The 21,358-nt window shown below is 41.8% G+C and overlaps 1 protein-coding gene across 4 annotated transcripts in view; it reads right to left on the bottom strand.

Annotated features, from left to right (window-relative positions):
- Positions 1-21,358, bottom strand: part of CSMD3 (CUB and Sushi multiple domains 3) — a 619,378-nt gene that overhangs the window by 106,188 nt on the left and 491,832 nt on the right. For all 4 annotated transcript variants that reach the window (XM_051812144.1, XM_051812141.1, XM_051812142.1 and 1 more), the window contains 5 exons: positions 20,750-20,874; positions 14,937-15,033; positions 13,917-14,021; positions 3,655-3,773; positions 1,562-1,631 (listed from right to left, as the gene is read on the bottom strand). In XM_051812144.1, coding sequence (XP_051668104.1) covers positions 1,562-1,631; positions 3,655-3,773; positions 13,917-14,021; positions 14,937-15,033; positions 20,750-20,874 — 516 coding nt within the window. The remainder of the gene's footprint in view (positions 1-1,561; positions 1,632-3,654; positions 3,774-13,916; positions 14,022-14,936; positions 15,034-20,749; positions 20,875-21,358) is intronic.

The raw sequence follows: 21,358 nt of genomic DNA, 5'->3' as shown, positions 1-21,358 counted from the left end.
CAGCCAGAAATTATCTGAAATGCCTCCTCCTGACCCTTCTCTTCTCCAGGGCTAAACAACCCCTGCTCCCTCAGCCTCTCCTTATATGACTTGTGCTCCAGACCCTTCACAAGTTTCACTGTCCTAATGTTTACTCTGCACTCTGCGTGAACTGTCTTTGTGACAGGCAAGAGGTACAGATCAGCTCATAGCAGCACTGAGACATCAGTTTGTAAAGGAGCATCTGAATAATATAACAACTTAATTTAAAGACTCTGTACTCAAAGTGTTTGAAGAGGCCCTTTAAAAACTGCATCTGTATCCTACTGTTCTAAAAATGAGATAAAATGAACAGACTTAGAAAAGGTACACACACCCATACTTCCAGAAATCAAACTAAATCCATATTTTTTTTACGGCATGACATCAGTGAATAAAGTAACTTAGATTTCCACATTACATTTAAAGGTGTTAATTATGATAAACAGAATTTTTGTTTAACAGCTTTGTCCATGTAAAAGTTGCTACATCATTTGAAACACAAGTAAAAATCATTACTTGCAAAAAAGAAGGAAAGTAAAGGGGAAGAAAACTTCCTAAAATTTCAGCACAGTGTCTTTGTCTTCAGAATTTACCAGGAGTAGTGCAATTATAATATCAGACTTCCTAACCATATGTTAATGCTTAATGACAGAAACTGAAGACTAACTCCTGAAAAAATTCTTACAAATATCTCAATCTTGTTGAATATTTATAAATTCTAAACTGAGGGAGCTCAGTACCTCATAGGAGGTTTTTAACACCCCACAGGATTAAGAACAGGATTATCTGAGGCTGCTCTAGAGGATATATAATCTGTCTTCAAGAAAAGCAAAGTAGAAAATCTTTAATGAGCAGGATCCTGTTTTCCATACATTCAAGGCTAAAAATAGTGATAACTTTTAGTGTTAGGGAACCCAAACAAAAAGGCATTTCTATGCAGTGAAAGAGAATACAACTAGAAGTTTTAAATTCCTCACATTTATTCCTCATGCAAAGAGAGTACATTTAAATACACTTCAGATTTTTCATTTCCATTTATGGCAGGTTTTCAGTGCTTTTTTCAGTAATATTAATATGGACATGTATATAATATAACTTGACAAATAATGTGACATGCCTATGTTGAACCCATTAGAGATGAAAATGCAATGTTATTTCTATTTTAGTATCTACTACAATAGCCATCATTTTTCTGGGGAAATGAGTCCTAAATAAATTACCTATGCTTTTGAGGGTCTCTGGAAGTCTCAATTCTGATAATGAATTGATGATAGATTCTGGCTAAACATATAGAATCATACCATAGAACAGTTTGGATTGAAAGGGACAACATACTTCTTTCTTTTCCTACTTGGACATTTCAGAAAAGATTTGCCAATATAAGTTTGAGATAACCTTTGATAACCTTTAGTTTAATTTGACCATTTTCATATTTAATTATTTCAGTTTTCCCTGTTCTTTCCCCTACATGTATCTATTTTGTGTTCTCTGGTTTTCTCATTCTGGCATATTTAAGAAACATTATGTAAACTGAACATACCTAAACATATTGGAATTGGATAATTCCATCTTCTTACTGGTCCAGGCATACAAGTGATATGTGAATGTCCCTAAAATGACACAATATGTGCTAATTCATATAAAAATATACAGCATACAGCACAACATTAATATCTCAACAAAAATAATGTATCATTTAATACATCATCAAAATATATAAACCCAAAAGTATAACAATAACTGTACACTGTGAGTTGTTTCATACCTTCAATATAACAGAGAAGACTGTGACTGTAAGTCCACTAGATAATTGAGTCTATGCCATTTATATTATTTCTAAAAGTATAGCAATATCCAGCTGGCCTCTGTACACACTTCAGTATAAACCAAGGGTCTGGAAACTGAAGGTCTAACTGAAGCAATATTTATATAGTATTGATTTGCTTTATTTGTTGAACATGATAAAAGACACAAACTATATAAATTATACACCGCTGACTTTACATCTTAAATTGTAATAGGGACACCATCTGTGTTGTTCATCAGACTCATATAATTGTAATTGTCTTCCAGTGACAGTAAAAAAAAATAGAAAATCTTAAGAGAAAACTGTCCTTGGGATATCTTCCAACACCATATAGTCACACTGTACAAGCCAGAAAAACAATATGTAGGGAAGAAGCTTTACATGGGTGTTTGCACAGTCTATTTTCTTTATTTCACCCATTTACTGTGGCTTATCCGCTCACAAACTTGTATTTAAGTGTGGAATTAAAGCAGAGAATAAAAAAAATCCATCAGATTCTTCCCAAGAATGACCAGTAAAAATCAGGCAACATAAGAAATAAATTTCAATAGTCATTATCAGAGCTGCAATCACAGAACATTTATTTCAGTTATTCTTGGAATGCTAGAAATCTACAGGCATGACCAGGAATTCTATCTTGAAGGGGAAACTGTGATACAGGTTCCAAATCCAAATGGCAGCTGAAATCTGGAAGCAGACAAGTGTATTTAGCTTCTATCACTATACATAAACTGCAGGTTGGTTTGGTTTTTTGTTGTCAAAAAGTATAATTCAATTTCTATTTTTGATGCAGAACACATGAACTTAGTATTTAGGTCTTCAGAGAATTATGTAAAAGACATATTTGAAATGATTAGCATTTTTAAAACCTCATTTAGTTGTCTGACACTCATCAACGTGTTACAGATGAGACTGATATTCATGAAGAAAGATAGGAAGTTAACTTTTCCTTTTGCTGTTTTGCTTCAAAGGCACCAATAACTCCATTAGTCGTTAATCATGTGCTGTTATATACAAATTATTTTCCCCCTGTTAAAAACTGTTCTTTTTGCTATGCATAGGTAATGTGATTATTTTCTCTCTTTTTGGCTCTCAAAGAGCTAGAGGAAGGGGACACTGTAGAATCTGCAGAGTCACACAAGTTTTTTGGGGGAGAGTGCGTCAAGAGAAAACAATACTCAGTTTGGGATCTGATTCTACAGTGTAACTGTACAAATTTTAGAAAATATTTTCCAGGTCTTTCCTATAGGCAGACATATTCCTATTGATGATTTACAATCACTACATTGCCCCAGTTATAACTTTTGCTAATGCAAGGACATAGTAAATTTGCTTGGAAAAAAAACACCCCTATTTGATAATTTTTTTGGATAAAAATCCTAAAGATATTACTGAAAGAAAATAACTGACACTATCTGATTCACTAAGAAAAACAATTTTTCGCCTTTGTTCTTATTCCCACTCCTTACTTTCTTTCTTTTCTGCCCTGCGCATAGACAACTATTGTTAATTGTTCAAAAGTGATTAAACTTATTTTGCCAACACTTCATGGTTCAGCTATGAGTACCAAAGATGCCATCAACAGTAGATGATAACTTATAATCACTAATGCAGAGGAAGCACAAAGCCATACATTTCTGATGGAGCTTCTATGTGTATATTTGGATAGCTGCTAATTTAATATCTAGCAGAAAAGCCTACCAGTCCTGCAAACTCATCGTGGGTTTAAAATTCGCAAAGGGTTCATTGTCTGTTTTATACTGACAGATGTAAACATAACCACGTTAAACAATTAAAAGAAATTTGAAATTGGAAACTTGTCTTACCTGAAGAGAATAACCCTGATCACACTGGAAAGACACCACATCTCCAACCATGTATCTGTCTCCAATTTTGATTCCATTGCTTGGGGTCTGTGGTTCAGGACAAGAATCCAAACCTATAGCTGAGAAAAGCAGAGAACGTTCTAAGAAACGTAAAATGTGGGTTTAGATTCACATAGAACTTCTCTGTACACTGTATATAAGCACACTGTATTGATAAGTTTTAGGGAGCTCTTGGGTCCTGGCAGTTGTCTGTGGACTAGCAAGTGGCATATTATTTTGGAAAAACTGGTATATAAGGAGGAAAAAAGGTGCTCCTGGAAAAGTTGGCAGCCCATGGCTTGGACAGGGGTACTCTCTGCTGGATTAAGAATCGGTTGGAGGGCCTGGTCCAGAGAGTGGTGGTGAACGGTGCTGCATCCAGTTGGCAGCCGGTCACTACCCATGTCCCCCAGGAATCAGTGTTGGGCCTAATCCTGTTTAATATCTTTACTGATGATCTGAATGAGGGGATTGAGTCCACCATCAGCAAATTTGCAAATGATACCAAGTTTGCGGGGGAGTGTTGATCTGCTGGAAGGCAGTGAAGCCAGGTAACACCTGAAAAGCGAATTTAAGCAATATAAAGAGTTAAGCACAAAATATAGATGCAAGCTTTAGCAAAGCACATAGAATTCAGTATTAGGAAAGCGGAGACAATAAATTCACTGAGGTACAGGACACCCTGACACAGAAGATCATAAACATGAACAGAAAATGCTAGCACACACAAAAAAGGCATATGGAGAGGAAACCAAAGAGATAAAGAGAGGGACAAGCCAAGAAATTAGGTATTAGTGCCAAATACCAAAACTCTCTGCCAAATTCATAAGGAAGCTACCCAAATTAGGAAAGGTTCAAAAGTTTAGGAGGATGATGATGAAAAGGACATGAGGCTCATGATGAAGAAAGACCGGAACTCCCACCGAAGTTCTCCCCAAATTAAGGACCACGCCTATAACTCCGCCTCAACTCCACCTGTTATGAATATTAAAAGCAGATGTTGCAATGTAATGAATATTCATAATATATGATGTAATTGCTTAGTAAAAGGTGTATAAAAGTTGGATTGTGTGTTTCTCGAGTCGGAGCAGTTTGTCCAGGGCGACCTGGCTGCTCCCCGGCCGTGAAATAAATACCTCCTGCTTATAGACTGAAATTCTGTCTCTGAGCAGTTTCTCCGCGCCTTGTTTTGGGGCATAAATTGGCATCAGCAGGAGGGCCCTGCAGAGGGACCTGGACAGGCTGGATAGGTGGGCTGATTCCAATGGGATGAGGTTCAACAAGGCCAAGTGCCGGGTCCTGAACTTTGGCCACAACAACCCCCTGCAGCGCTACAGGCTGGGGACAGAGTGGCTGGAGAGTAGTCAGGCAGAAAGGAAGCTGAGAGTTTGGATTGACAGGAAGCTGAACATGAGTCAGCAGTGTGCCCAGGTGGCATCCTGGTCTGGATCAGGAACAGTGTGACCAGCAGGACCAGGGCAATGGTTCTGCCTCTGTACTTGGCACTGGTGAGGCCGCACCCCGAGTGCTGTGTCCAGTTCTGGGCCCCTCAATTTAGGAAGGACATTGAGGTGCTGAAGCAGGTCCAAAGGCAGCCAGCGAGCCTGGTAAAGGGACTGGAGCACAGGTCCTACAAGGAGCAGCTGAGGGAGCTGGGGCTGTTTAGCCTGGAGAAGAGGAGGCTCAGGGGAGACCTCATCACTCTCTTCAACTCCCTAAGGGAGGTTGTAGCCAGGTGGGCGTTGGTCTCTTCTCCCAGGTAACCAGCAGTAGGACAAGAGGGCAGAGTCTTAACCTCAGGGAGGTTTAGTCATTAGGAAGAATGTTTTACAGAGAGAGTCATTTGGCAATGGAATGGGCTGCCCATGGAGGTGGTGGATTCACCGTCCCTGGAGGTATTTAAGAAGAAACTGGATGCGGCACATCCACATGGTCTAGTAGACAAGGTGGTGTTAGGTCAATGGTTGGTCGCAATGATCTCAGAGGTCTTCTCCAACCTGGTTGATTCTGTGATTCTGTGTGATTCTATGAAAAGTTACTTTTCATTTATCTTGTAGAATAGCATATTTCATTGAGCTACTGGTTAATTTGGTATCCACTGAGGGACATCAATATTATTTCCTGAATCAGAAATTTTCAACATATACTTTGGGTTTAAACATTCACACAGAAAACATTACTTTTGTACAGATTCATACACATACACCTCTGCATAAATCCATACATGCATGTTTGGTTATTGTTCTCAGCATGGACCAATACTATAAATAGTATACTGTGAATTTTTTCTTTTTTTTAGAGGTGAAAATTGCACACAGATAGTACACTACACATATTATTTGGACATATAGGAACACAAAGGTGCATTTTCACTTTTACTACATTTGGTCTTATTTTATTTCATTTTCATAACTTCCTGCTTTTTTTCCCCACCCAAAGTTGTAAGTAGCTGAGAGAGTACCTGCATTTCAAGGAAATGGCAGGATAATTCTACCTATAATTAATGTTTAGTTATAGACAAGTGATCAGGTAGCAATTTTGCAAGGCTGTGTTCTCCAGCTGGCTAATCAGACAACCAGAGTATGGGATTTGCATACAGTAAAACTGACAAGAAATAACCATGACACAATTATGCAGATCAGACACCAGAATGAATACAAGCAGAGGGAACTGCACAGCTGGGAAGGAAAAAAAAAACCCCAAACCCACTGTTATAGATTAGGAAATCAGGGGAATTTTCCTTCCCCCTGCCCCACTCCAAGGGAGAAGAAACGGAGTGAGTGGGGGGAGGGAGGTTATTAGCATTACCAAAGATGTAGCCGGGTTGGGTTAACGACCGATCTTGGAGAAAAGATAAGGAAGAGGCACGGAGGCGGGGCTGGTGGAGACTCTGGCTGGGAGGGGAGAGGCAGTGTGGGTGTGTGGCTGGCTCTCTGGGGTGCAGACAGGCATTTTCGTTGGGGAGGGGGACCGGAGGTCTAGCTTGTTTTGGCTGTTAATCCTGGGGGGGGCTCGCCCTCCCATCCTGCTGGCTTCAACCTGTCTGACTGTCCCGCCCGCCGGAGCCGCTGTGTTTCATCGGAGAGTTTTTGCTTGCCCGCGGGAGAGGAGGAGGAGTTTTTGGAGACACTACCACCTGAGACTGCAGTGAGTCTTCGCCACTTGAGACAGCGGTGAGTTCCCGTGGGAGTGTGCTGCCTGCCTTCCTTGTCGCCCCCACGGAGGCGAGGACCCCCCTCATCTCCTTCTCGGCTTCCCCTCGTGGTCCGGGACCTCTCTCTCCGGTCCCCTCTTCCCGCGGGTGACTGACGGAGCCCACAGCGCCCCCTGCCGACCGTGACCAGGTACTGCAGGTCCTACAGCTCCATCAGTCCTACAGCGCCCCCTGCCGACCGTGACCAGGTACTGCAGGCCCTGCAGCTCCAGCGGCCCAACAGCGCCCCCTGCAGGCCGCAATTAGGACTGTGTTAAAGGACAGAGGAGTATTCTTTTAGACTTGTTGTTGTGGTTGTTGTTGCTGGTGTTGTTTTGTTTGGTGTTACTGTTTTTTTTTTTTCTTTTTTTTTTTTTTTGCCAACATTCATATATTTCTTAATAAAGGGTTGTTATTTCTTCTGTTTTTTCCACATTTTCCTCGAGTAAAGCCCCTTAATTTGACATTACAATTGCAGAGAGAGAGGAGTTTGGTCTACCTCACAACTCACCCTCTTTAGCAAACAGTCTAGTCTCTCCAGACTGAGACATTTTTGGCGCCCAACGTGGGGCCCGAAAGAGGAAAGGTGGAAAAAGAATAACTACCCTTTGTGTGATTGACACGCGTTTTTGAATTTGTAGGCACCATGATGTTAGGGGTTGTTGCTCTCCTCTGGCATATGACCATGCCAAGATACCTGTCCCACCTGTCAACGTGTTTCAGTTCGCATACTAGTACTTACATTGCAATAAGTACTTTTGAGTTTGTGCATTGGGTATATGACACGGCAAATTCAGCACCTGTGATTTTCATCCGGAACATATCCTCAAGGATACACTACTGCTCTAGCCTAAGCTGCTTCCTCTGGGGTTTTAAGGATAATAGTACCCATTCTTATGGAGACACACAGGGGAATGCACGCGCCCAACCTTTTATTCAGTTCCCTTTTGGATACGATACAATGGCCTCTGGGAAGTTTAAATCATTTTTAGATGTCCGAGACATTTCAATTGTTGGGCTTTTCATCCTAAATTGTGCCACTATAGCATACCTGATATACCAAGCCAAGGCCAAGAATTACCGAGAAGGCGTTCAGGAGCCTGACCCAGGGGTGGAAAACCTCGAGTGGCGTGGGTTATGGGAGGACATGGGTAAATTCCTAGAAAGTTGCTCAGCTCCCATGACATGGAAACTTACCCTTGAACAACTCCTGAACCCTATAAAAATAATGAAAGCTGTGAGGGAGAGGGGTCGTGATGGATCCATGGAGAAGCAGGTGACAGCTGCATGCGGGGTCTTGGCCATTGCCTACAGGAAGTTGCTTGGTATGGTGCAGCATTCCCAGGGGAAAGGAAAAGACGAGGACAAGATGCCTAATATCAAGGTGACTCAGGATAAGGAAAAAACTAAGGGGCAGACTAAACCAACGGAGGTTGCCACTATCCACAGGAAGAAATGTAAAGCCAAATCAGTTCGCCTAGTTGACGATGATGGAGAGGCAGGGTCCTCACAAGCAGCTGCTCCAGAGACAGAAATCATCACTGAGTCTTTATCGTATAATAACCTCCGGAATCTACGGGCAGATGTTGCTCGTCGTCCGAGTGAGCCCGTTCTGGCCTGGATGATCCGAGTTTGGGACTCTACAGGTGATGCAGTAAACCTTGATGGTGGTGAAGCGAGGTTCCTGAGGTCCATTGCCCAAGATGTGGGTATTGAGGAGGTGTTTGTGAGGGAATCGAAGCCCCTGTCTCTCTGGGCACGGCTCGTGGATGGTGTGAGAGAGAGGTTCATTTACAGAGATTCCTTGCAGGCAGATCATCACACCAAGAGCTGGAAGACCATCGAAGAAGGAATCCTACGGCTGAGAGAAATGGCATTGCTAGAAGTACTGTTTGGGGGGGATGGGCAACCTACCAACGATCCTGACAAGGTTAAGTGTACACCACAGATGTGGTGGAGCTTTACACGTATGGGGCCGTCCATACATAAAGGTTACCTGACATCACTGGAGGCTGGGGAGAAGCGGGAGCCAGTGATGTCTGTAATAAATAAACTTCGGTTGTACGACAGTATGATCGGAGGACCGATACAGGCCCGTATCTCCTCTGTAGAGACAATAGTTAATGAGCTCAAGGAATTAACTACAGGGTTGAAAGAGAAGATTGAGAGAAACAATCTCCATACGGCCCCAGTGAGAACCAGACGCCCCTCAGCTAGAGAGAACAGACAGACTTCACGAACTGAGTTGTGGTACTTCCTAAGTGACCATGGAGAAGACATGAGACGATGGGACAGGAAACCTACCCGGGCCCTAGCAGCCCGAGTACAAGAGTTGAAAGAGAAAGAAAAGGGGAAGTCTGCGAAAGTGAGTGCCGTACCAGTATCCTGCGGGCAGGGATCTGACTCGGTAGAGGGCACCTCCCGTCGACGTTCACAAGAGGAAAACGATGACTGGCAGAATGAAGACGAGTGTTAGAGGGGCCCTGCCTCTAGCCAGGTAGAGGCACGGGACAACCGTGTCTATTGGACTGTGTGGATCAGATGGCCTGGCACGTCAGACCCACAGAAATATCAGGCTTTGGTTGATACTGGCGCTCAATGTACGTTAATGCCCTCAGGACATGTGGGACCAGAGACTATTTCCATTTCGGGGGTGACTGGAGGATCTCAAGAGTTGACCATAGTTGAAGCTGAAGTGAGCTTGACCGGGAAAGACTGGCAGAAACACCCCATTGTGACTGGTCCAGATGCCCCATGTATCCTGGGCATTGACTATCTCAAGAACGGGTACTTCAAGGACCCCAAGGGACATAGATGGGCTTTTGGAATAGCTGCTGTGGAGACCGAGGAGGCTAAACAGTTGAACTCGCTGCCCGGCCTCTCGGAGAGCCCTTCGGCCGTAGGGTTGCTGAAAGTCGAGGAACAGCAAGTGCCAATCGCCACTACAATAGTGCATCGCCGGCAGTACCGGACAAACCGAGACTCTGTGATCCCCATCCATAAGATGATCTGTGAGCTGGAGAGCCAAGGGGTGATCAGCAAGACCCATTCACCTTTCAACAGTCCTATCTGGCCTGTGCGTAAGTCTAACGGAGAATGGAGACTGACTGTGGACTACCGTGGCCTGAATGAAGTCACCCCACCGCTGAGTGCTGCTGTTCCAGACATGTTGGAACTCCAGTATGAACTGGAGTCCAAGACAGCGAAGTGGTATGCTACTATTGACATCGCAAACGCATTCTTCTCCATTCCCTTAGCAGCAGAGTGTAGGCCGCAGTTCGCTTTCACCTGGAGGGGCGTGCAGTACACTTGGAACCGACTGCCCCAGGGGTGGAAACACAGCCCCACCATCTGCCATGGGCTGATCCAAGCCACATTAGAGAAGGGTGAGGCTCCAGAACACCTGCAATACATTGACGACATCATCATATGGGGGGACACAGCAGAGGAGGTTTCCGAGAAAGGGAAGAAAATCATCCAGATCCTCCTGGGAGCTGGTTTTGCCATAAAGAAGAGTAAAGTTAAGGGACCTACCCGAGAAATCCAGTTCCTGGGGGTGAAATGGCAAGATGGGCGTCGTCAGATCCCGACGGAAGTCATCGATAAGATCACAGCCATGGCCCCACCAACCAGCAAGAAAGAAACGCAAGCTTTTCTGGGTGCCATAGGTTTCTGGAGGATGCATATCCCGGAGTACAGTCAAATCGTAAGCCCTCTCTATCTGGTTACCCGAAAAAAGAATGATTTCCAGTGGGGCCCTGAACAGCAACAGGCATTCGAACAGATTAAACGAGAGATTGCACATGCTGTAGCCCTTGGGCCAGTCAGGACGGGGACAGATGTGAAAAATGTACTCTATTCTGCAGCTGGGAATAAAGGTCTCTCCTGGAGCCTCTGGCAAAAGGTGTCTGGTGAGACTCGAGGTCGCCCACTTGGGTTCTGGAGCCGAAGCTACAGGGGATCTGAAGCCAATTACACCCCAACAGAGAAGGAGATCCTAGCGGCTTATGAAGGAGTACAAGCTGCCTCTGAGGTGATTGGCACAGAAGAACAGCTGCTCTTGGCACCTCGACTACCAGTGCTGAACTGGATGTTTAAAGGAAAGGCCCCCACCACACATCATGCCACTGATGCTACATGGAGTAAGTGGATCGCTCTGCTCACACAGCGTGCCCGTATTGGAAATCTGAATCGCCCTGGGATCCTAGAAGTCATCACAAATTGGCCGGAAGGCGAGAGTTTTGGTCTAGCAGATGAGGAAGCAGAAGAGCAGGCGGTACGGGCTGAAGAAGCTCCAGAATTTGATAAACTACCGAAAGAAGAAGCACGCTACGCCCTCTTCACTGACGGTTCCTGTCGCCTTGTAGGAACGAAGCGCAAATGGAAAGCAGCTGTATGGAGCCCCGCCCGACAAGTTTCAGAAGCTACTGAAGGAGAAGGAGAATCAAGTCAATTCGCAGAGCTCAAAGCAGTCCAGCTGGCATTGGACATTGCAGAACGGGAGAAGTGGCCAAAGCTGTACATCTACACTGACTCGTGGATGGTAGCCAATGCTCTGTGGGGATGGCTGGACAGATGGAAGAAGGCCAATTGGAAACGCGGGGGAAAACACATCTGGGCTGCTGATACGTGGCAAGACATCGCTACCCGAACAGAGAAGCTCACTGTGAGGGTCCGCCACGTAGATGCCCATGTGCGCAAAGGCCGAGCCAATGAGGAGCATCGCAACAATGAACAGGCAGACCGAGCCGCACGAGTCAAGGTGTCACAGGTGGACTTGGACTGGCAGCACAAAGGAGAGTTGTTCCTAGCACGGTGGGCTCATGATGCCTCAGGCCATCAGGGCAGAGATGCCACCCATATATGGGCACGAGACCGAGGGGTGGACTTAACCAAGGACATTATTTCCCAGGTTATCCATGACTGTGAGACCTGTGCTGCCATTAAACAGGCTAAGAGACTCAAGCCCCTATGGTATGGTGGACGTTGGAGTAAGTACAGGTATGGGGAGGCCTGGCAAGTCGATTACATCACACTGTCACGAACCCGCCAAGGTAAGCGCTATGTGCTTACTATGGTGGAAGCCACCACTGGATGGCTGGAGACGTACCCGGTGCCTCACGCTACTGCCCGAAATACCATCCTGGGCCTTGAAAAGCAAGTCCTGTGGCGACATGGTACCCCAGAGCGCATTGAATCAGATAACGGAACTCATTTTAAAAACAGCTTAGTTGCCACCTGGGCAGGGGAGCATGGCATCAAGTGGGTGTACCACATCCCATACCACGCAGCAGCCGCAGGGAAAGTTGAACGACATAATGGACTGTTGAAAACCACCCTGAAGGCGTTGGGTGGAGGGACAGACAAGAACTGGGACCAGCATCTAGCAAAGGCTACATGGCTAGTTAACACCAGAGGTTCCATCAACCGAGCCGGCCCTGCCCAGTCAGAGTCCCTCCACACCGTGGATGGAGATAAGGTCCCCGTGATTCACGCGAGGGGTGTGTTAGGAAAAAAGGTTTGGGTTGACCCTACCTCGAGCAAAGACAAACCCATTCGTGGGATTGTTTTTGCCCAAGGGCCCGGCTGCACCTGGTGGGTGATGCAGGAAGATGGAGAAACTCGGTGCATACCTCAGGGAAACCTTACTCTGGGGTGAGCTGGCTGTAACTGTATCTGTATGTAACCCTGCACCTGTATCTGTATGTGTATCTACCTACTAGTGGATGAGTATATAGTTGGAATACTGCATGTACGTATGAGGATCAAAGATTTAACCTAATAAGTGTGGCAGCATGGGGAAGAAAAATTAGGGGTGGATAATGTTATAGATTAGGAAATCAGGGGAATTTTCCTTCCCCCTGCCCCACTCCAAGGGAGAAGAAACGGAGTGAGTGGGGGGAGGGAGGTTATTAGCATTACCAAAGATGTAGCCGGGTTGGGTTAACGACCGATCTTGGAGAAAAGATAAGGAAGAGGCACGGAGGCGGGGCTGGTGGAGACTCTGGCTGGGAGGGGAGAGGCAGTGTGGGTGTGTGGCTGGCTCTCTGGGGTGCAGACAGGCATTTTCGTTGGGGAGGGGGACCGGAGGTCTAGCTTGTTTTGGCTGTTAATCCTGGGGGGGGCTCGCCCTCCCATCCTGCTGGCTTCAACCTGTCTGACTGTCCCGCCCGCCGGAGCCGCTGTGTTTCATCGGAGAGTTTTTGCTTGCCCGCGGGAGAGGAGGAGGAGTTTTTGGAGACACTACCACCTGAGACTGCAGTGAGTCTTCGCCACTTGAGACAGCGGTGAGTTCCCGTGGGAGTGTGCTGCCTGCCTTCCTTGTCGCCCCCACGGAGGCGAGGACCCCCCTCATCTCCTTCTCGGCTTCCCCTCGTGGTCCGGGACCTCTCTCTCCGGTCCCCTCTTCCCGCGGGTGACTGACGGAGCCCACAGCGCCCCCTGCCGACCGTGACCAGGTACTGCAGGTCCTACAGCTCCATCAGTCCTACAGCGCCCCCTGCCGACCGTGACCAGGTACTGCAGGCCCTGCAGCTCCAGCGGCCCAACAGCGCCCCCTGCAGGCCGCAATTAGGACTGTGTTAAAGGACAGAGGAGTATTCTTTTAGACTTGTTGTTGTGGTTGTTGTTGCTGGTGTTGTTTTGTTTGGTGTTACTGTTTTTTTTTTTTCTTTTTTTTTTTTTTTTGCCAACATTCATATATTTCTTAATAAAGGGTTGTTATTTCTTCTGTTTTTTCCACATTTTCCTCGAGTAAAGCCCCTTAATTTGACATTACAATTGCAGAGAGAGAGGAGTTTGGTCTACCTCACAACTCACCCTCTTTAGCAAACAGTCTAGTCTCTCCAGACTGAGACACCCACAAATCTGCAACAAACTATTAGTGATTGCCAGAATTCCTGTCAGTCAGCTGAGACAAAGTCGTTCAGAAAGAAAGCTCATTTTGTGCAATAGTCCTAAATATTCCTATTTCATATAGTTTAGATACAACCAGCAAGCACTCTTTATTAATTGGATATTTCTGAATTACCTGTATACTCAAGGTGAAATCCAGCAGCTGAAACACTGATATCAGACTGAAAATTTAGGTACAGATTATTTGATGTACTGTTTAGAAGTGGAGGTATGGTTGTTCCTGAAAAGAGAATTCAAAACATTATTGAAACCAAAATAAATACATACATAAGTGTATGTATGTGTATAGAGTGAAGGAGAGGAAAAGTGGGGAAAAGAGGTGGGAGAGGATGGAAGGGAGAGAGATAGGTCACATAACCAATTCCACAACATTTTGTCATCATGGATGCTATCAAACACCTGTCCACATAAAACTTTTATTACATTTTCAGTGCACCACAATATCAGAGACATGAACTGTAGACAAGTAAAGTCTACTATAAATTTATATCACATGCTTTTATCCACGAAAGGAGAAATATTCACTAGGGTTTTCTTAAAAGTAAGAGCAAATCCTGTAACAGGAATAATTTTAAACATAACAGTCACATATATCAAGCAGCTCTGAAAATATGTTGTAGGACTGTTCTTAGAAATGTGAATATTTATTTGTGTTTCAGCACAAGACAATATTATCATCTCTGATCTCATACCATATACCTGTATGAAGTACAATGAAGAAAAACAAAAGAAAACAAGAAAAAGTAAGGCAAACAGAACTGTCTCCTTTATCTAAAATAAGGATAAACAATGCATCCTTTTGTCATGTCAAATTTCAAGAGAAACCTATTTTTGAGGTTTGTGTTTTTGGACCCTACTATATGACTGGGAAAAAAATAGATTAATAGAGATCTAGTGTGGGAGTCTCTGATGTTATTTCCTTTCTAACATTTTTAAATATATAGCTCTACGAAAGTCTGCTAAGTGATGACTGATTAAAAGAGAAATATTACCTATAGCAAATTACAGGAGAAGCAAACACACACATTGTGCTTGTGCACACTTACACACACACACACAAGAACCAGAAAGAGCTGTGTGTTTACAATAAAGAGTTGAATCTATGAACCACTTATTGTAAAATCTTCTCAGTCACCTGAATAACTTCCAAGCCTTGGAGCATTGTTGTCAGCACCATCGTAGAAGTCTAAGGAATCCCAGTTGTGTTCTGTGGCAAAACTCACCACTTGCACCTATGAAGAAAAATGTGAGGTAAAGAACACAAACTTCCTCTCTGCATTCAAGCTCGAAGACTCTAAATTGTAGCCTCTGTTGCTCTCAGTCATGAAAAGCTGTCTTGCTCTCCTCATCAAGGAGAATGGAAAATCACCATTAAGTGAATAAAAAGACAGCTTTTTTTTAATTTGATTGCCAATTCAAACTGTAAATCATGTGACAAGTGTCAGACAACTGTGAAAATCACATGGGTTTAGAATATGATTTCCTCGTTCGGAGGACATTGAGGAGAAGACAAAACATGATATCTTCAATTCCTGCACTTTTAGTTTCTCTGTAGTTTATCCACGAATAAACCAGTCCTATCCTGATGCATGCTTCTTCATCTGCTCCAGGTAAGAGCAACCTGCTGTGTTTGGTTACCTTCATCACTGACTCATCCCCTGAGGAGGAGCAGTCACTAGAATGCTACAAACAAAAGGCAGAATAGTCACTTCATTTCTTCCAGAGGTTTGTAAAGTGATAGACCAATTTAAGGCCACAATGACAGTCCTCAGCGCTTATTGGAAAGACCCCCAGCACCTGGAAGGGATATTCTGAGAAACCCACTGTAAGGTGATAAGGCTACACTAAAAAGGACAAAGAGACTCCTGATGGCCTCCGGAAAGACCCTAGTACCTGGGTGAGACTTCCTAGCAACAGATTGATAGGATCAACAAAGGATGGAATGGTATGGAGATTGCATGGCCTTTCTTCACAAACATCCTACCTGATAGGAACTCAGGAAGCAGACCCTTAGGCCTATGTCATCTGTCTATCACCCCAAAAATTAGTTTATTGACTATAATCACTCAAACTGCCTAAGAAAAACAAGTATGAAAAGAGATCAGACATGAGTAAAAATAGGGGAGAATTTCCGTCATTTCTGAGGGGGTAACTGAGTAGCTACCTTTTCTCCTTCCACTTCTCAAGATGCTGCGGGGTGAGCAATCGTTTTTATATTTTACTTTGCTTTCACCTTTACTAATTGTACTTTGCTTCCTCATAGACTAAGTGTAATTTGCTTTTTTACTAATTGTACTTTATTTCCTTATACCTTGCCTTATATATATTTTATCTTTACCTTACAGACTAACTGTACTTTGCTTTTTTTGCTTTCCCCTTTACCTTTACTTCAATATTCGACCTTTATCTTATAGATACTAATTTTACCCTGCCTTACCAATTTTACTTTGCCCTATACCTTATAGACTACTGTGCTTTATTGCTTTAGATCATGTATTCTGACTCATTGTACGTGGTTTGCCCTAAAGTGTTTATTTCTTGGTCTTAGTGAGTTAAAGTTTGTGCTAGTGAGAAGCGGCAATATTCTTTCCTTTTTGCTTTATGTTAGTGAGTGTGTTTAGATTTTTTACTAGTCTTTGTAAATTGGTCTGTCATGGAGGTGGATTGCTTGAGTTTTATATTGAGGTGTTATAGTGATCTACTTCTTAGGGAGTTGTGTTGTTTTTGGGGAGCACGCTTCTGGTTTGAGGTTTTATTAGTTAAGTGGAATTTTGCAGTTAAATGTTATCACTGATCTCGTGAACCCTATAAGTTGTCACAGATTTGTATTAATAAAAGTTATTTCATGAGCTGCTAAGAGTTAGTCCATTTTTTGTTGTTTTTTTTTTTTTCAGTGCTAGCAGGCTCATCGACAGCAGAATAACTCATAGGAGAAACTTGCTGAGAAGGTTCTCTATTGCTATTAAGTCTAGTCCCCAGAAATAGGGTATCAAAAGTCCCGTCCATCTCAGTGAATCTGTCAAACAAAGGGTCTACCCCTAAGGAGATGCTGACAGACTTTAAAGGCTTTGAACTCCCAGGAGGGGGACACTAACAGACAAAAAAATATATTAATACAAGTAGGACAGAAAATTCTTCATTTCTGCTCCTTTTCACCTGACAAGGTGTCAACATGCTTCCTCTCATAAGGACATGCAAAGTGGTAAGACTTCAAGAAGGAGGATATATTTGTTCTCATATAGTGAAATTACACCTCACAAAGTAGAGAAATACTAGGTTCCTCTCCTGGAGGGGAAAGAGTCTGGTGGTTTTTTACTTTTTTAGTGAAACTGTTAACTGAAAAGCTTTTAAAGAGTGACAAAAGCACGATGAAACCTCAGCCACTCTCAGAAATTAGTACCTTCATCATTAAGTTAGAAATTATATTTCTTCTGCCTCAATTATTCTTCCTTTTTTTTTTTTCCTCAAAATGGAATAGCTTCGGTGGAAGAAATAAGCAGCAGTTCCAGTAAAACTAAGTAATGAAGTTATTTTTTTATGTGAAATATATGACTTGGGCCTTCTACATAAAAGGAATGTTTAATTTGGCTACCTATTTCTTGGATGGGGGCCTTAAATACTGTTCTTTTTTGTAGGAATTGGTCATGTACTACAGGCAAAGAATTTTTTTCTTTTTTTTTAAAGTGAAGCATTGGAGAGACCCTGACTGTTGGCATGTTTCAGATACGTGGAGGATGCCCACTGGGTCTGGTCTCCCAGAAAATTTTGATACTTGTCTGTTTGGTTTACAAGGGATTTAGAATGAAACTTATAGGTGTTGTCTCTGTCAGAATATTTCTGAGGAGGTACAGAATGGGGATCACAGGCACATAGGAAACCTTCAGAACAAATTTCAAATTATCTGGCATTTAGGGACATGTTTTCAGGGACAAATTGATGCTAACTATAGTTTTTATATTGATCATAAAACACCTAATTCAAAACATGTTTTAGTGAAACTGAAGCTAGTTGCCCTAACTAGCAGTTGCCTTAACATGGTCAATAAATAGGCAGACATCCCTTCAGGGCAGTGATTGCAGTCAGTCTGTAATAGTTTTTTTGAATTATCTACTCAAAATGGCTTTCTTTCCTAACCTTAGAAGGAACTATGGTTGAATTAATTTCCTGATATAAGGTATTTAAGTTACGTGCCCAAAGGGAAGCTTTTGGTGCACACTTTATATTTACCTAAATATGCTTTTAACTGTCTGCTTTTTTATTTGATATGGGACAGCTCAGCATTTACATCTGACCACAATATTTCGGTAAATTCAACAAAGAAATCATACGCACAGAGAGCTGTTCCACCTAAGTAGTCTAAAATGCCATATCCAAATTTCACAGAAGAATACATGTTAAGGACATATTATTTTATCTCCTTTATAGATGAGAAAGTGCCTTTGTTACTTTGAGGAAATAATATCAGTCAGGAAAAATGTCCAGATATTTTACACATTTACATAACAAAAAAGCATTATCTATCACAGTATCTTGAATATCTGCACTTGTATGCATTCTCAGGTTGGAAGAAATCAGTCACCCAAGTTTTCAAATGTGGTCACAAGTAACTGATTTTGACAGTAATAATTACATTTTTATATATCTATATCCATTTTTTTTCTTTCCCATGCAGTAAAAAAAACCAAACCCAAAACAATTCTGTTGCCATTTTTTATGTTATTAGTAGATAGAAAGAAAAGCTAAGTTCTGAAAAATAACATAGTATGACGGCTTCTGATGTATACTCAGTCTTACTGCCCCTGTATCAGCTGTATTCAGTTTATTATATCAGGTTCATTATCTTTCTGACATTGTCTTTCTGACAGTCAAACACTATTGGAAGGATCAAGCACAAATATCACACTTCAGGACAGCCCTGCTTCAGTAACAATGTTAAACATTCTACAGATCTAATTACAATAATACGGGTAGGGCCAAGAAACTGCCCTGCTGTCACTACTTTTACACAAGTATAAAAGAATTACTTCTTCTCTAACTGATAATCCAAATGAAGGAAGGTATTTGCTAACTCGTCAAAAAAACTCGGGAGAACTAGAACAAATGGAAACAATAAATATATATTTTTTAATTATGACTCTGGAGCAAAAGAATATCATGAAAATTAGACACCTTACTTAAAATAAAAGTTAGTAATTTAATCACCTAATGCAGTCTGTGATAAGAGATAAGCACTTCTAAAAAACAACACTGATGGCCATAGGCACGATGTTGAATTAATGCCTAATTTAAATCCTCTAAGCTATCCTCCTAGTATAAGAAATGCACAGAAAAAATTATCCTGTCTGCTAAGGTAGTCAACTGCTTAAATCAATTAGTATTCCTCAAAATCAATCTCAAAACCGATTTAGCTTATGATTGTTAATGGACATTGGTAGCTTGGAAACTTAAACTCTTAAATATTATCATGTATAGACTTAGGTTGTATTTGTGATGATTTCTGTTTTCTTCCACAGTTTTATATTTTTAAATTTTTTTTAAAGCTTTTTTTAGTCATTTAAAACAAAAATATATAGATTTTTCTGAATGCTTATGAAGAAGCAAAGCATAAACTCATATTATTTTTGAAACTTTTCCTGACACAGCAGAATACTTTAAAAACTCTGTGATGTAATTTACTAAAAATCTTTAATAAACTATCAACAGTGGTTTTCCTGATTTTCATTATTAAATCTTTACCTCCAGCAACTGAGTTCTTTATTTGTTAGCTACAGGCTGTGGTTTAGGAATGATATTCCCCAATTTAATACTCCCACTAAAAGACCACAAGCTGCTCCACTCCAGCCCCTTGTAGAGATCATGAGTTAAGAACAATTTACCAGAAATAGCAATGAGAAAGAAAACAGTTAGAACAACAATATTAATAACAAAAGTATACAAAAGAGAGAGTGATTCACATGCAAAAATGCTCACCTGGGACCTCTGTGACAATGAACAAAGGTGAAAGAGTTTCCTACTCCACTACATTTTTTTGACCAGGAGCTCAACCCCTCTTCTCAGAGGCCAGAAAGTCCCTTCCCCTGCCCCCAGCAATGATGTGAGGCGGTATCAAATAACCTCCTAGGCATACCCACACAGATCAGGCTCTGCTCCCTCACAGCTGCTGCAAAAAATTACCTCTGTCTTGGCCAGAACCAGGACACTACAATAGTTATGTTTTGAACTGAGGAGCGGCATCTTGCTATCAAGGTTTTTTGAGTAGCATTTTGCTAGGAATTTGTTCAGATAATTCTTAAAAGTCCTAATTTATTATCCTCAGCTGCCTTTCCAATAAGCAGATTTCTGTCAGTTTCTTTAATGAACTCTTTAGAGTGAGATATGCATGACTTAGCTTAATGGATACTTTCCTACTATGTGTTCAATGAAGTTCTTAATCTACTCAAGTAAAGAGAATTCTGAACCTGTTTTAAAGGATCAATTCCCATCTCATGTTGAAAAACACTGTAACATCTTTAGATCACAATGAACTTCCATAAACATAGAGTAAATAGCAGAGTTTCTTGGAAAACATATATAACTTGTGCACAGAAGCAGCTTACTTAATTTCACTCTGTTAAAGGAGATATATCAATTCTGGGAGAGCAAAAAAGAATTCATAGGAAGGCTCTTTATTTCCCTTGGCTTACAAGAAGTTACTGATCTATTGAAATAACACATTTTAAAATTATAGTTACTGTCTTCTAAGTAAAAAGTTACAAGTGCATCTTTTAAGATTTTTAAAAATCTTTTAACTTTTAATCATTGTGTAAATAAAAAGATGTGCAATAAATTCCATTTTAAGAATCGTTAAAGACATCGAAAAATTTGTGAATAAACAATCTTTTCATCCTCGTCCATCAGGAAAAGCAGTTCTAATTATGATGATAACAAGCAAATAGCAAGTATACTCACCTGAATCCCAGCTCCCTCTGGTACTGTGATCTTCCACACACAATTCAGATTGTTGTCATAAGGCTCAGGGTAACCAGGAGACAAAATGGTCCCTTTGCGCTTTGTTAAAATACCACCACAGGGCACTGAAAGGAAATGCATAAGGCAAGAAAAGAAGTACGAAGCTTCAGAAGTGAGAAAAGTTATTATAAAAGATTATACAATGTTCAGCTACCACGGCTGAAAACTTTTTAAATTGATACTACATTAAAAAAATTATATTTGCCTCAGGAAAATAAAACTTTAAATCTCAAAAACCTTCTTGACTAATAAAGAATAAGGAAAAATTAAAATTAAGTCAGTTTTCTACTGGACAGAATCACACTTATATCTCCCTTATTTATCTGGCCTTTAACAAAGCGAAATCCATTCCATTATCTCCTAGTAATCTTACAAAAAATAAGGCATTTTTTAGGGGTTAACAATGAAGTTTGAACAGTTCTGTATTGTATTTGTATAAAAGATAGAAGTGTCACAAAAAAGGGTAATGTTCTTTCTTAGTTTTGCTACTTTGTTGTCTAAATAATTAATAACACCAGTCTCGACTTCTTGACTGTTCTCTGCTTGTAT

The sequence above is a fragment of the Manacus candei genome, unplaced genomic scaffold (genome assembly GCF_025592945.1).
Source record: "Manacus candei isolate 608988 ecotype Guabito, Panama unplaced genomic scaffold, ASM2559294v1 h1tg000085l, whole genome shotgun sequence".
Classification (NCBI taxonomy): Eukaryota; Metazoa; Chordata; class Aves; order Passeriformes; family Pipridae; genus Manacus; species Manacus candei.
The sequence above is the reverse complement of the archived record's forward strand: the minus strand, read 5'-3'. Positions and strand labels throughout refer to the sequence as shown.